The 17,374-nt window shown below is 38.6% G+C and overlaps 1 protein-coding gene across 17 annotated transcripts in view; it reads left to right on the forward strand.

Moving 5' to 3' along the window:
- Nucleotides 1–17,374, forward strand: part of pde4dip (phosphodiesterase 4D interacting protein) — a 410,955-nt gene that overhangs the window by 290,628 nt on the left and 102,953 nt on the right. For 16 of the 17 annotated variants that reach the window (XM_048539238.2, XM_048539241.2, XM_048539224.2 and 13 more), the window contains 7 exons: nucleotides 429–617; nucleotides 2,784–2,889; nucleotides 4,766–4,893; nucleotides 6,295–6,411; nucleotides 6,983–7,120; nucleotides 9,568–9,680; nucleotides 11,712–11,851. In XM_048539238.2, coding sequence (XP_048395195.2) covers nucleotides 429–617; nucleotides 2,784–2,889; nucleotides 4,766–4,893; nucleotides 6,295–6,411; nucleotides 6,983–7,120; nucleotides 9,568–9,680; nucleotides 11,712–11,851 — 931 coding nt within the window. The remainder of the gene's footprint in view (nucleotides 1–428; nucleotides 618–2,783; nucleotides 2,890–4,765; nucleotides 4,894–6,294; nucleotides 6,412–6,982; nucleotides 7,121–9,567; nucleotides 9,681–11,711; nucleotides 11,852–17,374) is intronic. The other variant, XM_048539226.2, reaches the window with a different exon arrangement.

Below are 17,374 nucleotides of genomic sequence, written 5' to 3' on the forward strand. Positions count from 1 at the left end.
CTGCCGGGTGCTCCGGTTTCCTCCCACAATCCAAAGATGTGCCGGCTCAGCGGATTGGCTGTGCCAAATTGCCGGTAGTGTTCAGGGATATGTAGACTAGGTGGATAAGACATGGGAAATGCAGGGTTACAGGGATAGGATAGGGATTGGGTCTGGGTGGGATGTTCTTTGGAGGGATGGTCTGGACTTGGGACAATTTGACTTGTTTCCATGTTGTAGGGATTCTATGATGATAATATGATAATAGGCAAAGTATTAATCGTGCACCGAAGTGACATTTTGCATCAAGTAGTGAAGTGTGGGCACAAGCCCCGGAACATTCTGTCACAGCAATGAGAATGTTAGCAACCAGACAAAACTGGATGTGTAATTTGCTGCAATGGTCAGATCGAATCAGAGTTTTTGATTTCCTGTGTACTATTTTTCAGGATACAACAGAGAAGTTGATACATACCTTTGCAGAGAAGAACCATGAGCTTCGGACATTGCGCCGCCAGTTAGTGGAGAAGGATCGAGAAGCAGCAAATTTCACCAAGCGGAATGTGTCCTCATTGGAGATACCAACAGAAATAGCCCGCCTCAAAGAACTTCTTCAGGAAAAGGATCGGATAATCCATGTAAGCCCTTCAAGTATCGTTTAACAACAAATGAATCTTGCCTTATGCTGAATTCAGCAGTTCATAAAGCTTAATAGAATTCCTTTGCTGTGTAGCTAGACACAAAGAAAATTATGGCTGTGCAAGTACAAAATGTAACTGTAACTAGGGGTATGTGAGTAACAACAGAGTTATCAGTCACTATAACTTGTGTATGTATTTGTAGCAAGCCAGAAGCGGAAATATTGGCAATTAAAGGTAAAGATCTAGTCTATGCTGACCGTTGTTTGAGGCTGTAACTACATTTGCTACTTCTGCAGTAAAATGATCTTACTGTAGCGTTGATGCTCCGTTCTGGGGAGAGGGCTGATATATCAGTGATCAATGGCCATAAGATACAGGAGCCGAACTAGGCCATTTGGCCTATTGAGTCTGCTCTGCCATTTGATCATGGCTGATGTATTTCTGAACCCCATTCTCCTGCCTTCTCCCTATAACCCTTGATCCCCTTACTAAGTAAGAACCTATCTATCTCTGTCTTAGACACTCAACAACTTGGTTTTCATAGTCTTCTGAGGTAGTGAGTTACACAAATTCACCTCTAACTGCCTGAAGAAGTCACCTAAAGGGTGTCCCCCTCACTCTGAGGCTGTGACCTTGGGTTCTAATCTCTCCCACTAGGAAAAGCATCTTTTCTATGTTTGCTCTATTCGGGCTTGTCCATTTTCTGTAAGTTCACGGTATTCCAGATGTAGTCTGACTAGTGTCTTGTTTTAGCAAGACTTCCCTATTTTCATATTCCATTCCCTTTGAAATAAAGACCAACTTTTCAATTGGCTTCCCTATTACCTGCTGAGCTTGTAAGATAGTTTTTTTGTGATTGATGTACGAAGACCCCTATTGTGCAACAACTTTCTGCACTTTATTTTCATTTAAATAATATTCAGTACTCTATTCTTTCTGCCAAAGTGCATAACCTCTTATTCTCCCACATTGTATTCCATCTGCCAAGATTTTGCCCACTCACTTAGCCTTTCTATGTCCCTCTCTAGACTCGGTCACCCTCCCACCTATTTTTATGTCATCCGCAAACATGGTGATAGTACATTCACTTCCCTCATCCAAGTCATTGTTAAATATATGGACCCAAACATTTGATAGATTTCTGAATACAAATGGAAATATGGGATTATGGGGGTAAATGGTATAGAGGCCAATGATCAGCCACAATGTTTGAATGGAAGAATCAGCTCAAAAGGCCAAATGGCCTATTCCTCCTCTTTCCTTCCTTCATACCTACAGGAAAACTTGGCCTTAAACTAAGAAACATTCTGGTACAGTTAATTAACTTTCTTTTGTTTGCTGCAATTGTATCCAGTTGTATATGTAAGAATTCCAGATGTGAAACATTCCTTGAACTTTTATGTAGTTTTGTTGATTATTGTAAGCTCAGGACTTGTCAGTCAACTTTTCCACTATCTCCTTGGAACATGATGAGTTAGTGGATTTTTGCAAGGACATTAATCTTTGGCATTCTTTAGTTTGAAGGAGGGAGAGTTCAGCCAAAATTCCCTTTTCTAAATTTTAATCATTAACATCTGCTGTGCCTTTTAGAAGAATGTACTTGTTAGATTTCCGGTGAAGGCAGGGGTCAGGCTCTTCATCTTTTATCAATACCCTTCCCATTGTGACCCCCGTTCCCACACTGCGCATGAAAAAAATATCCACTAGTATTCATTCATTTTCTCACAAGAAGAATAACTGTTTGGATCAGGTACTGGAGGAATGATCATGCTTAAGTAACTACATTCAGCAGCTCAGGAAGAGCATTTGATGGGGGAATAGAAGAAAATTTAGGCCAAAGGTTAGTTAATCTTTTGCTTCGGAGCAGAGCTACACTTTTTACTGTTCTGGTGTCTGTTTGTGCTGTCCAGAAGCCAACAGGTGTAAGTAGCACATATTTGCTGAACTGTGGACTTATTGGTAAATCAAGGGGTGCCACATGGGATTTCTTGAGATATCCATCCTGCCCTGGGCATCTTAGCTTTCATACCAGATCTGTCACTGTTTTGTGGTTTAAAATGTATTGAGATATTTTACAAAAATTAACTTCAGAGTCCAGCTGAGAGCACTTTACTTGAAGAGGTAATTATTTCCAAACCACTAATCTGAACTGTTTCTGTTCAGGAGCTGGTGCAGGATAATCACAGTAAGAATGAGCTTTCCTCCCAGCCTGACAAAATGGAAGCTTCTGAGCCCATTGACACTCAGCCGAAAGCAAATGGAAGGGAAGGTATGTGAAATTAAGTGAGATTCATAGGCTGCTTTTGTGTTCACAGACCCAAAATAGGTTTCGTATTCTTTCCTTAATAAGATTTTGCCTATTCCATCTCAATATTTGTTGTCAATGGTAGCAAAATATAATCAGAAGTTGCCATCATTACCAATATTGGATCCTCATGTCACTAGCTGAATTCAAAATATGTTATAAACAGTAGTGCTTCAGTAGCAGAAGAACTGGCTAAAGTAAGAACAGTAATTACATCTAGGGTGCTCAGATGCCCTTTGGCCAGCATTAAATGGAACTGAGCTGCTAGTTTGACTGCCATAAAAGCTTTGAGTGCAGAATGTGGGGAATATCTCATTGATGCAGTTGGGCCTATTCTGCAGGACGCTTTGGTTCAGGTTTTCTCGCTGTGATGTAGGGTGTGTAATTTGTATATATTTTCTTTTATTGTTAGACTTTTGAATTAGGGCCATGTGGGTTTTTTTAAGGGGATTTTGTTTCAATATAAAGAATTAGCCTGCAGGACTAATATTTTTTTAAATTTACGTTAGGAGAGTTTACTATTGGTCATGATAAACGTTACAATATGAAACATGTTTCAGGTAGAAGCTTCAGGACTTTATTAAGTTCAGTGAAAACACCCATAGCAAGGCAAAAAAAAAAGGTTTTGTTTGAATTTCAGTTTGGGGCAGTTCCACAGATGTCTTAAATGGAGATGGCTGTGTAAAGCAGCGCTCTTGAGAAGGTAAGTAGAACATAGGTTACTTTACCACCAGAGAGGAGGCTGCACAAATATTCCCACCCTGAATGATGGAAGACTCAACCTTGACACCATCCAGGACAAAGCAGCTCGCTTGGTAGGCCCCACACCCCTAATCATACATTCCCTCCACTTCAGGATTAGCAATGTATATTATCTACAAAATGCATGCAGAAATTCACTAAAGATCATTAGACGGCAAATTCAAGTCCACTTCCATCTGGAAAGGCATAGGCATAGTTGGTTCAAAAAGGCAACTCACCACCACCTTTTCAAGGGCAACTCGGATAGGTAATAAATGCTGACCAGTCAGCAATGCCCATGTGCCACAAGTGAATATATAGAAAGTAAGGGTTTTGATCTAGACCAGAAGTGCTTTGATAAAATTCTAAAGAAGTTACTTGAAGTGGAGAACATTTAAGCTGATGCCTAAAAGCTCCAGGAAAAAGCTGTCAGATTTTCTGGACTGGGAGTTGAAGTCACAGTCAAATTAACCTTATAGAAGTGAGAGTACTGTAAAAGGCATTTTTGGGACTTGTAAAAGGATACTTTGGGTGATTGAGATTATTAGTTATTGTGTGTTGCAAAATCTTTTAAGGTTTTGTCGTATGTGAATTATCTGGTTTTATCTGTATTTTTATTGCTGAAACCAAATCTCCAACATTGTGTGCTTGCGCTGCAGTGACAGACCACCTTATTAAAACCAAAAAAAAATTACCAAACCAGATTGCAGTCTGAGATTAGACTTGTCCAGTAATATCAATTAGCTAGGATCACAACAGTGGCTAGTACACAAATTACGCCAGAGTTGCTGTTGATTAGGGAAACAATGTGGCTTCACTGAAATTTCCAGTTAGTTTTGTGTTGAAACCGGGTTGGATTACAGAATGAAACGGATTGAAGCGCATGATTAGTTCAATCAGCTGACTTTGATTCCAGTTCAGAACCTACTAGAAAATACAAGATGCTATATGTCAGTATCTAGGTCACTAATCTCTACTACTGCCTTCCCAATGCACAAAGTGTAAGAAGCAACAAGCCTATTGTAAGTTAAATCCTTCTGTAGGTCATTTCCAATGTGTTGCACATGCTGCAAGTGACTGCATCTTTCTCTCTTAACAGCAGTACAGCCAACCTTAGATGAAGATGAAGTAATAGCTGACCCAGAACAAGAAGATATTAAGCAGATTGAGCTGGATCAGATAAAGGAGGAACTACAGCTTGCTTTGAGGAAAGAGAAAGAAACTCGGGTGGGTTTTAATATCACAAAGGTTTTGACATTGCAGTACTGAGGTCAGTTTAAAAGAAAGCCTGAGTTTCCCAAGTTTGGGATGCATTAAAAGCTTTGCCTTTTGAACATTTTGGTTCAAATGTCTTCAAGTAGTAATGTGGGGAATTCATGACTTCAATGTGGAAGTAGAGTTCTTGGGATATGAATTTGAGTCCCAAATTCAAGTTTCCATTGCGTGGTGGTGTCACTACAGTCGATTTTTGACTGTTCTGCAAGCGGAGGAAACTCACCCAGGTTGCCCACTGCTGATTCCTGCTGAAAAATACACGTGTGGTGGATGTTGATCAGCTCTGTTAATCAGAAAAAAAGTGGAAGAAGTTCATCTTCCAAAAAGTCAAGCAAGTAAGTTTTCTCTCAGAATTTGATGCGATTGAGAAAGAACAGCTGCAGAATGAACAATTAAAGAAACTGACCCGAGAAAAAGAAAACATGCTCAGACAGTAGTAGGGGTAAACTTTAGGGGAAGAAAAGGAAGGTGTTCTGGTTACTGTGTAGCGGATCCAACAAACTGCATTAAATTCCATGTTGTGCACTCTGTTGGTGTGTTGAATAAGCCATAAGCCATCTACAAATCTTAACTTGTTCACTCTCAAGATTTCCAAACTGGGAAATAACTTGCAATCTGGAGACTTTTTCAAACCTATTTAGCTTTACTTAAGCTACTCCTTGATTCAGACAAAAGCAAAATATTGCAGGTGCCAGAATATCTGAAATAAAAAGAAGCAGCACTGGAAAAATTCAGTTCTGGCAGCATCTGTGGAGAGAAAAACTGAGTTAACATTTTGAGTCCATTATGATTCTTTGAAACTGGCTTCTGTCCTATTGTTTTCATCTTTAGTGCCTTGCATTGAGGGTGCTATTTGACTTTCCTACTTGAATCGTAAGTATTAAAAAATATAGCTGACATCATTGAATCTGTAGTGAGTGCTGACTGTGTGTGCTCACTTCTGATTGCTTTCTGACCCTGCAGTGCATATGTGGAATGTAAAGCCACATGGACATTTTTCTTTTAAAAAGTTCCACTTTGTTTAACCCTTCTTTTCTCTTCACTGATATACGTTTTCATCATTTGTTTACATTTGTTGGTGTTTGTTAGGTATTTATTACTCTTTATTTAAATAATGTTTGAGAGATTTTGTTGCTAGTATGCCTGCTTCCAGGTATCAGGAAGTTCAGCCAAAAAGAATGGTAAATTTTGGGGTTTGGAGTAAATCACAAGTGTTGGCAATACATGTGACTTTATTTTGTGATAGTGAAATATTCAAATTTTGAATGTTTTTACATTTTATCAGCATCCATACTTAATAAATGACATGGGGGCATATATCTGAATGTGGTTTGTGTTTTTTCCTTCTCTCAGCTTGAGCTGACCAGACTGCAGTCTGTCCTGGCCAACCAGGGAAGAGAGTTCCCATGTCAGACGGTGAAGATGGAAGCTCTGTCGAGCAACATTCCTGTCAACGAGGAGCGCTTTAAGGTCTGATATGATTTCTGCAGAACTGGACTTAACGAAATGCCAAAATTGTAAGGAAGACAAACTAATTTGACAGATCGTGCTGATTTCTGTGAACTATACCGTATGCAACTATGCTTATGGTCACCTCGCAGTTAGTGAGATTATTGTTTCGGGATAAGTTTGCACTCTGAGCACATTCTCATTAGGAAGTGTAAAGTAAGACTTGTGCAGACTGATTTCATTGAGAATTTGCATGGTCAACAGATAACTGAACCGTACATCCAATTAATCTGAACTGAAACCGAACCTGGATTCTCAGGAAAGGAAAAAACCCCCATCTCCTAGACTCTTTGAGAAGACCTTGTTCATCTGCCATTTAGCTAATTAAGACATTTTAGAAGACTAGTAAGACCACATGTGAATGGTTGATTGTATAAGACGGCAAGCGTACTTATATACAAAATCTTGGACCATTGATAGTATGCTTGACCCATATTTGAATATAGATACACTAGGACTTGGTGCTGTTTGTGGTTTATTAGTTGGATTGCTGCAAAGTTGAAATAGTTTTATATGCCTTGTTCTGCTATAGGATCTGCAAATGAAGCAGGTACAGCCATGTGAATCTCCAGAAATAGAGAGGCTTACCCAGGAGCTCCTGGTCTTGAGGGAACAAGTGGCAGAAATGGAGTCATCTACACAGGCAAACATAAGAAAGAAACATCATCAGGTATGTCCGTTATATCAGGTATTTAGGTGTGCATGTGCATCTGTGCTGGGAAGTGTAATAGAAAATTTATTGGTAATTTAATGCCTAGTGAGTTAAGCTCAAAATTTGTTGGGCTATGACTCCCTCCTCTTTCATGCTAAATGGCAACTGGATAATTTCCTGCTCATTAACAAGTCAAAGGTCACGGACTTAGGAAACTGGATGACGTAAAAAGAATTGGCTAATAGATTGAGCAGGCTAGTGCAAAGTTAGTCTTAGAATTCAACTTCACTATGAGTAAATGCTATTAGGATGCATGAGTAGCTTCTTTAAAAAAAAACCTATCCCAAGTAAAGCAGTGCTACTGTGCTAATAAGGCAATTTCCTCTATATCTTTAAAGAGAAATGGCAACATGATGGTAATGGCACTGGATTAGTAATTCAGAGACCTGGACTAATGCTTATGGGATCAAGGCTTCAAATCAGCCACAGGAACCGATGGAATTTAAATTAAATTCACAATTTCAAGTTTTTTTAAAAAATAGAATTGAAAGCTACTCACCAGTACAGTTAACATGAAAGCATCATCAATAAGAAATAACAGAAGGTTGTGTGCACTGTTCAGACAATCACAGAAGCCAGTCTTCCATTCGTGGACTCCATTTACATGGTTCGTTGCTGCGGAAAGGCTGCCAACATCATCAAAGACCCATCCCACCCTGGCACTGCTCTCCTACAACATCTTCTGTCAGGCAGAAGATACAGAAGCTTGAACACAGGTTCAAAAACAGCTTTTTCACCGCCATTATTAGACTGATGAATGGACATTCTAACTTCAAATCATGCTGATCTTGTTAATGTTGATCTTGCCTAGACCACACCATGCGCGATGTATCTTGTATGCCTCTGTCTAGTTTTATTTTCACCCTATGATCTGTATGTCCTTGTTTGCTATAATCTTCTTGTATTGCTCATAAACAGAGTTTTTCACTATACTCCTCCAGTATATATGACAATAAATCAATCATTTAATTGTCATAAAAACCTATTTCATTTGAAATCAACTATCCTTTCTTGATCTAGCCTACGTGTCACTCTACCCATAGCAGTGCAATTGACGTTTAACAGTTGTTTGAGGGATGGACAGGTGTTAGATTTGTTGGCGATGCACTTATCCATGAAAGTGTTAAAAAAAAAGATACTCACCAGTGCTGACTGGTGCAAAAGTAAGTTGATACGCAAAACTTCCAGCCAATGAAGACGAATATACGTGAATCAACCTGCGTTATATTTGAAACTATTGATGTTTGACAACAGTAAAAAAGAAGGCTAAAATGACCAAAAACTAGATTGAATCCAGAAGTGATTCTTTTAAACCTATTAGGAATGTATTTGTTCGGAGATAGTGGGAACTGCTGATGCTGGCGAATTTGAGATACTAAGGTGTAGAACTGTATGAACACAGCAGGCCAAGCAGCATCAGAGGAGCAGGAAGGCTGAAGTTTCAGGTCTGGATCTTTCTGAAGAAAAATGCTGCTTAGTTTGGGTCTGGACCCTTCACAATCAGCTTTTCTGTTCCTCTGGTGCTGCTTGGCCTGCTGTGTTCATCCAGTTCTGCACCTTGTTATCTAGGAATGTATTGGTTATTTGTGTGCCTTTTAATATCCATTATCATCTTTTTTCTTCCCAATTTCTTTTAACATTTCCTGAAGCCATTTTGTTTTACCTATACACTGGCACAGTCTTTAGATACTGGTTACCTGCTGGTGCTCCATGAATCAGCTATCATTTATATATGCCTTGACAATGAATACCTACATATTATTCAGTTACATGGTAAAGCGCATAGCACAACCAAATTTCATCTTCACCTCACTTTTGATTATGTGTATTTCTAGCAAGGTTTGCTGAGTAGTCATTGAAAGTGAGTAAATACTTCCCTCCCTAATCTGTAAACTGAAAAACTGATAGTAACATTCATTCTGGTGTTCTGGCTAAAAAGGTGAAAATTCAGCACTAACATTTGAATAAATATCTGAATTAAGGATAGGTCCCTTGAGTTCACTCCACCATTTCATAAAATCATGACTGAACTGATTATCCCACATTTCTGCCCACCTTTCTCCCTGGCTTATCAAGAATCAGTATACATCTACCTTAAAATAATCAAGGCTCTGCTTGCATCATCTTTTGCAGAAGTGTGTTTCAAAGACTCAACTCTGAAAGAGAAAAATTCTGCTCATCCATCTTAAATAGATGTTGCCTATACTTTGAAACAGTGATTGATTTCCAGTATCTTGCACATGGGAAGCATCCTTCCCAAATGCGCCTGTTAAGATCATTCAGGATCTTAAATGTGGAAGTTATAAATGTTTCAATATGAATACCAATATTAATTATCCAATTCATTCTCTGAAATAGTAAATGATTTCTTCTTAGTTCATATGCTTACTTTTGTTTACTGGCAGCTGATCTGGGCCCTTGAAGAGCAAGTTCAGGAACAGTTACGATTGAGTGAAGCTCTTCGATCTGAACGACAACTCTACATCAGCCTTGTTAAATTCCACAATCAAACTGACAGGTAAGAAACTGACCTGGTAAATGCAAAACACATACAGTCTTTTGTGAATGTGCATATGCCTTGAGATTGAGTATATAATTTTGCAATGCTGCATAAATATCTAAATAGTGCTGACTACCATTTTTAGAAGCAGGTGGTGTTCAATTTGACTGTTTGGATTTCCAAAAAAAGAGAAATGTTTGTAGGTTTCTGCACTGCTTATTACAAAAATGAAACCATTAGAATTAACAAGGTCGTAAAGTATTGAGTACCACATGCTTCATTTACAATGTCAGGCTGTTATTTTTGTCAGCTTGTTGAAAGTCGCACATAATCTATATGTTGTAATAAATAACCTCTGGATTACTGTTAGCTGCATGCTGGTACAGCACAGTTTGGGATTGTGGTTGCCTTGCAAATGTTGCTAAAAGGAAATGCCTGCTTGCTGCAAACTAATTGTTTAATACTTATTAACTAAACATCTGCAAGTTAACTGACCTGAATTTAAAAAATCATGAGCGTTATGGGTTCCCTTCTGTCTCCAAAAGGTCATTCATAATGTGCTCCATGTATCCCTTAAAAAGAAAATACCATTCCATTTTAGGTTATTTTCTTCTCCCAACTTGTGTCAGCCCAGTAAGAGTATTTTTCCGTCGTGCATTTACACTTCTAGTCAATTGGATGAGGCACACCATCTGTCCACTGGTTCACTCTCTGTATTAAATGTCGGCTCAAGGCTCAAATTGCTAAACAAACCCAGTTGTAATTTACTGAATAAGTAGTATTACAGCAACTAATTGTTTCAAGGTGGTATCCTCAGTTTAAGCTCATCCAAAGAGCCAAAAGTGTACCGGACACATTGGCACAGTAAACATAGGACCGATGGACTTGCTCAGTGTAATTGGTGTTTCTGCTTGATTTTTTTTTTAATCGAGACATCCAAAAACAAGTAATATACTGGCATTACATTAATCTGACGTGCATAGAACTTTTCTGGTAACTGCACCAGTGAGCAGTTTTGTAATAGATTTGGTGTGTAAATATTCGGAATAAGGATTATAGAATTGCATGTCTTCATGTGTGCCAGTGAGCTGTGAACCACTGTAACTTATATTTGACATTTTTAAAAAAACACAATAAGGCAATTCATCTGGTCTGTAACTTGCTTGTTGCTGAAGCTACTTTGGTTCTCATACCTTTGCTAATATATATGATGTCACTGTTATAGGGTTCAAAATATGGTTTACCATGCTTCTTAATCTGCAATAGATCTAACTTCACGTTAACTGCGAATTGTATTTCTTGATGAAATCTGATCTGAAGCCTTGCAATTCCTGGTTCATGATCTCATTTGTTTCCAAAAGCCAGAATTTGGTCTGTTTTTTTCATTGTTCTTAATTCAGACTTATTTTCCCCCTCCAATTCACTCTTACACCTAAAATCATCACTGTCCTTAGGACAGAATTTTATGGTTTTCTGCCAGCAAGTGGGTTGGTCCTGTAACCTTCCCCGCTGAAGAGGATATGCCCACATTCACCTGAACTGACGTTAAGGGCTACTTGCTGACCAGCTGCACTTTTGAGGCTGGGAGGAGGGATTCAGGGACAGAAGGATATTCAACAGATCATCTTTGGATATGCATCCTTCAAAGGGCTCCTTGTTCACATCTGGTCCTCCCACCTCCATCCACGTCATTGGGCTTCATCTCCCCTACCTAGCAGGAGACCCCTCAGCACTTACCTACTTCTAGACTTCGGACAGAACCTGGACAGTCCTAAGAGTGTTAAATGGCTGTGGAACTGCTGTGATGTATTAGCACTTCAGGTGATGGAGCAGGAAACCCCCATTTATCACAGACCAAATACCAAGTTAGTAGGTTGGGGAAATTGAAGTAAAAAGAACAATATCACTTTATAAGGATTGTGCTCTGCAAATCTCAAAGCTAAGTGTGTGAATGCAGCTGAGCCCTCTATCTATTGTTAACTCAACAAGCATTATCTGTGGTAATATGATACAGTTGATTTTTGTCTCCAAATTCACATCTTTACTTAGCTCTGACAGAGAAGATATGCTGCAGGCCGAGCTTTTGGCTATACAGGCACTCCGTGAGCAGCTGGAAGAGACCCTCAAGAGGAGTCAGGAGCAGATCAGCCGTCTGGAGAGGGAATCTGAGATGCCAGCAGATTCTGGAGGTGGGGGAATGGACAGACTGGGAAGTCTGCAAGAGCATGTGGCCTCCCTTACTGAGGGGTCTTGCACCCAAGCAACATAGCGTGCTACTAGGATGGTGGTTATCTTGAGAATCTTGCTAACATGAAGTGCCTGCTTAATTCAAACAAGTTATTAACTGATTGTGTGCAATGTGAACTGACCTGGATTCAGAAAATCATGATTGTATCCTATATGTTATGTGTTTTCTTTGTCTCCTAAAGAGCATGCACCAAATGTTTTGCATGCAACCATGAGAGGAAAAAATACCATTCCATTTTAAGTTATTACCTTTTCCCTGCTTATGTTGGTTAAATAAAAGCATTTTTCCATCATGTCCTTGCACATCCTCCATTTTGAATGTATGTATTATACTTTTCTTCCCATTGGTTTGTCCTCCATTTAAATGATACAACCAAGAATCAAATCGTTTAAAAAAAAGTTATAATTTCCTGAATAACTGCAACTTATTCTTACAACTTAATTATTTGAATATATATAAAATACACAGAGTTCATTTCGTAGGTATTTAAAAATTGTAGCTTTATCAGTCTGGTTTGTAACTGTTGATGCAGATTTCCTATACACAGATTAATTTTGTTACTCTAAAAGCTATTTTATTTTCTCATTTTGTTGTGGATCACTCCAAAATTGACAAAACAGTAAACCTAGTCCTGAGGGACTATGCTTCCGCCAAGCTGTCATGGTGTGTTTGAGAGTTTGGCGCTCCATCTGGAGAAGGACTGAGTTTTCACCAGGACCTTAAATATATTGCATCGATTGAGAGTGAAAGCACCCCAAACTATCTTTCTGCCACAATGTGGCAAAGGGGACTTGAAACAAATCAAACATAGAAGAAATTTTGAGCACTAATAGCATTAATAAATTTAGTATTTTAAAGGCCCTGCTTTGATGTTGGATCATAGGCATGCATGAGAAGACAGAGCATGTTGCTAATATTATTTGTAAAAGTCACAGCTAAATTTAAGAACAACTTGTGAATAATTACTATCTAATGATTGTATCATTAATAGCTGTGATTTTCTTGCGTAACACAATATGCCACTGGATGTTCCAGTCCTATACTATTGCAACTTGCATTAATTATGTCATTGGAAAATTTTATATTGTTAGTTAGAATTTACATTACAAGTTGATGGTGGCCCACATAATTCACTCTGTACTCCGTGACTCATGTTGTATTATACTCCTCTTCATGATGTTATCATTCAGTATAGAGTCGTACAACATGGAAACAGCATAGACCTGCAGATCAACTAGACCCTAAACTATGTTCCCAAACTAAACAAGTGTCACTTGACTGCATTTGGCCATGTCCCTCTAAACCTTTCCTATTCATTTACTTAGTCAAATGTCTTTTAAATGTTGTAACTGTACCTGCAATCACCACTTCCCCTGACAGTTCATACCACTCAGGCACCACTCTATTTAAAAGAAAAGTTGCACCCACGTTCTTTTTAAAACAATCTCCTCTCCCCTTAAAAATATGCTTCCTAGTTTTGAACTCACCCACAATAGGGAAAAGATCCTTGGTATTCATCTTATCTATGCCCCTTGTGATCTTTTAAACCTCTGTAAGGTTACCCCTCAACTTCCTACATTCCCGTGAAATTAGTCCCAGCCTATTTTTATAACTCAAGCATTCCATTCCCAGCAGCATCCTGGTAAATCTTTTTTGAACCCTGTCCAATTTAATAATGTCCTTCAAGTAACAGGACAACTTTAAGTCCACATACTACTCCAGAAGAAGCCTCACCAACATCCTGTACAACCTCAACATGATGTCCCAACTCCTATACTCAAAGGTCTGGACAATGAATGCAGCATGCCTTCTTAACCACCCTGTCTACCTATGACGCACATTGCAAAGAATTATGTACCTGGACCCCGGTGACTTTGTTCCACAGCACTATTCAGGACCTGACCATTAACGGTATAAATCCTGTCCTTGTTTGTTTTACCAAAATGCAATACTTTGCATTTATCCAGATTAAACTTTGTTTGCCACTCCTCAGTCCATTTGATTAAGTTGATCAAGATCTCTTTGTATTCTTAGATAACCTTCTTCACTGTCCACTATATCACCAATTTTGGTGTCATCCACAATCTTACTAACTGTGCCTCCTATATTCTCAAACAAATCTTTTTGTATAAAATGACAACAAAAATATCCTTCATTTCTCATGTTCTGTTTTGGGGTTGGGTTAAAGCATGTTACAGTTTTGAAATGTAATTTTAAAATTATAATGCTTGCACATCTTGGAAAAACAAGTAACAGTTTAATACTTTTTTATCTTTCCTTGGTGTGAAAATATTTAGCCCCAAGCACCTAATGTAAATTCAGTAAGGTATGATAAGACAGATCGTTATGTCACTGTAGCTCATCCCCTGAGACACATTGCACTTCTGCTCCAGACAAAAAAAAGTTGCCAAATTACTCTTTCTCTTGTGAAAGTATGGTACCAAGGTGTTTAATTCTGCAAACATTGCAATTTCCAGAAATTCAACCTAATTAACCATTTTTTATGTGTTAATAGTAAGTGTCAACAGACTATTCTTCCGCAGGGAAGTTGGCATGCATGATTGGGACTCAATTGGATAGCAGTCAGGAATGGGGACACAGACCTGCATTTGAAAAAGACAATGTTCTGTCCCATTCTTCAGAATCATAATCTTCTACTTCTGCATGCATTCTGCCTCAGCCTGGTATTTTCTAATTATCCTTTGCTAGTGTGTGAAGAAGCAGCGAAGGAAACAGAGTTTCTCATAATTCGTAACAGTAGTAAAACCACGTTCTTAAATCCTAGATCCTATAAATTCAGTAGTGTTTTAGCAATTGCTTTGAATGCAGGGAAAACCTTGCACCCATAGTTAATATTTTTTAACTTATTAGGTAGCGAAAACAACGGTAATACTTCAAATATCAGAACATTGGGGCTGTGATATGGGGGTGAAAAAGAGAAAGTTAGGGGAGGACTGAAAACTTACCAAATGAAACAAAAGGTAAGCCAATCATGCTTTTCTGACATTGCCAAGTTCCGTCCAACAAGCAAACCGGTGACACCTCAGGGGCTTCAAAGCAACGTTTAGTGTAGTTTTCCATTTTAGTGTGGAGCAGATTTCTAATTTGAGGTACAAATTTCTTTTGCATTTGGTACATACTTTGCTTTCTTAAACCAAAACATCTGAATATGAACAGCAGCCTCTATGGTTAGTTGTTAGGATGCACTGAGACGGGTTTCACCCTCAGTCAAATTCATCTCATCTATGCAAATAAGCAACATGCGAGGATAAAATGAACAGGTGGCTGCATAATTTGAATTAATAATTCAAAGCATTATGTGAATGCTGACCTGGACCTTACTTGATTATTGCTTTGACAAATATGAGATGGAGTGCATTCCGTTCATTGTGAAAATTTCTTCTCATCCTGACTGTATTTCTGTACACTATTCTTGCCTAACGGAGAGTGGACTCTTGCATCATTGGTAACTGTCACACCACTCTAAGAATTTGTAAAAAAAAAGGCTGATAAGCACGTGTCTCAGCAGTTTTCAATTCAAAACACTGCAAGAATGCAACATGGAATTCAAGATGCAACAGAGCGCAATCCAATTTCTTCCTGCTTGTGCCTACCCAATCCTTGAATCAATTGCTGTGTGAGGAAGGAAGAGAGGCACAGGTAGATGGTGGGTACTGATAAAAACTTATCTAATATTGCAGTGAACTGTGGTATTGAACTAATCCACATATGTAATTACAGCTGGTGAAAATGTCACTATTATAGGACTGGGTTTGATGAAAAGGCTCATTTTAGTAAACATTGCAAATTATTGATTTAGTTACATTCTTGTGCAGCTTGCGTAGATATCTGGTGCTGGAATCAAGCTCTGTATGATTGTTACATATTTGAAACTCAGCACTGCTTCTTATCTGGGCCAATACATATTTATGTATTTGGCATTAGGCGGAAATTGTTTCACTGCCTATACTTTTACAGTTTGCAAGGCAGTGCTCCTCTTGGTAAAAGTTCCTTTCGCAGATCCAGTTTCATTTTGGCAGATCATCCTGATGTAGGTTCTAGTGTTTTGTGAATTGAGTTTTGTTGCCAGTATCCAGTAGTGTGTAGCCAATAAGATTTTTTTGTACTGTGCTTTCAATGTGACCTGTTCACGAGTCACACTTTTCTGTCCATTCTGTGTTCAACAAGAATATAGCAGCATTTATCTTTCGAAAAAGTCACCAATCATTGTTTATTGCACATGGTTCTTAGTTCAGTGAATATGGTAAGAGAGGCCTGTTACATTTTTCAGCAGCCAGCGTGCATAAAACATGTTGCATCTGTGCTGTGCAGGGAACTGTAAAGAATGCAGGTTATATCAGAGCATGTTAATAATGGAGAGAACCTTTATTGACTGTTTCCTCTATGATTACACATGCAGCTGCATTTGCTTGCAGCCACAATTGAAAAGTTATGGGCGAGGTATTTTTAATTAAGCTGTCTGATTATGTTATGACTCAGTTCAGGACCAGGTAGGACTCAAACCCTGGCCTTCAAGTTCAGACACAGGGACACTACTACTGCACCATAAGAGTCCTCAAAGGTGTTCAGTACAATGTAAGATATCAGTAATGAGCACTAGAAAAGACAGGTTTTAGGTGAAGTTGTGATGTCAATTTTCCACAGCTGTATAACCTAAATTAAGTATAACAGGAGTCTGTTCAAATCTTCAACTGATAAGTTAGCGTTTGGGATTGCTCTATACTGTTTTCAGTTCTCTTCTACCTCTGTGTCATCTTTTGCCTCTTACAAAGTTTGAATCTATTTCTCTTTTTAATTTCTTTTACCATGTATATGTTGAGCCAATGGCAATTGGCTGTGTAAAGAGATTTGCACAAAAACAACTGGAGCCCAAAACTTTCTAGGGGCCTCAAACCAATCTGCTGTTACTGCATGTCCAACCAGCTGTTTCTGTAGTACAAGCTATGAGCAGCTTCCTTCAGCTTGAGTCCATTCAAGCTTCTTACTACCACTAATGTAACGTATGCCTATTCTGAAAGTATCTGAGGAGAAATATTCATTCAGGACTTGTCTCAGACTTGGTCCAGATACTTGTTCTTTGTCAAACCATTAGTCATAAGGCAACTTGTAATTGGTAAGGCAATCCTTCTTATTCCACCACCTCCAAACCTCCTCCTGTGAACACCCTTTACCTCAGCAATGCAGCAGTATTTTACACATCAGTTCTTGGCCTTTGTTGTTACACTGGAATTAATGGGATTGGTTTTGCTTCCATAGGGATAGACATAACCCCTCTACAAAGGAAATGAAAATACAAAAATGGATTGTGCTAAAATTGATTTTTATATATGAAATAATCAGTATTGCTTCCCTCCAATCTGTGTTTAAGGGGGCATCTGTAAATCCACTCAAATTTACCCTTCTACAAATTTAGCACAGCTCTTAAAAGATTGCAAAACCAATT

The sequence above is a fragment of the Stegostoma tigrinum genome, chromosome 8 (genome assembly GCF_030684315.1).
Source record: "Stegostoma tigrinum isolate sSteTig4 chromosome 8, sSteTig4.hap1, whole genome shotgun sequence".
Classification (NCBI taxonomy): domain Eukaryota; kingdom Metazoa; phylum Chordata; class Chondrichthyes; order Orectolobiformes; family Stegostomatidae; genus Stegostoma; species Stegostoma tigrinum.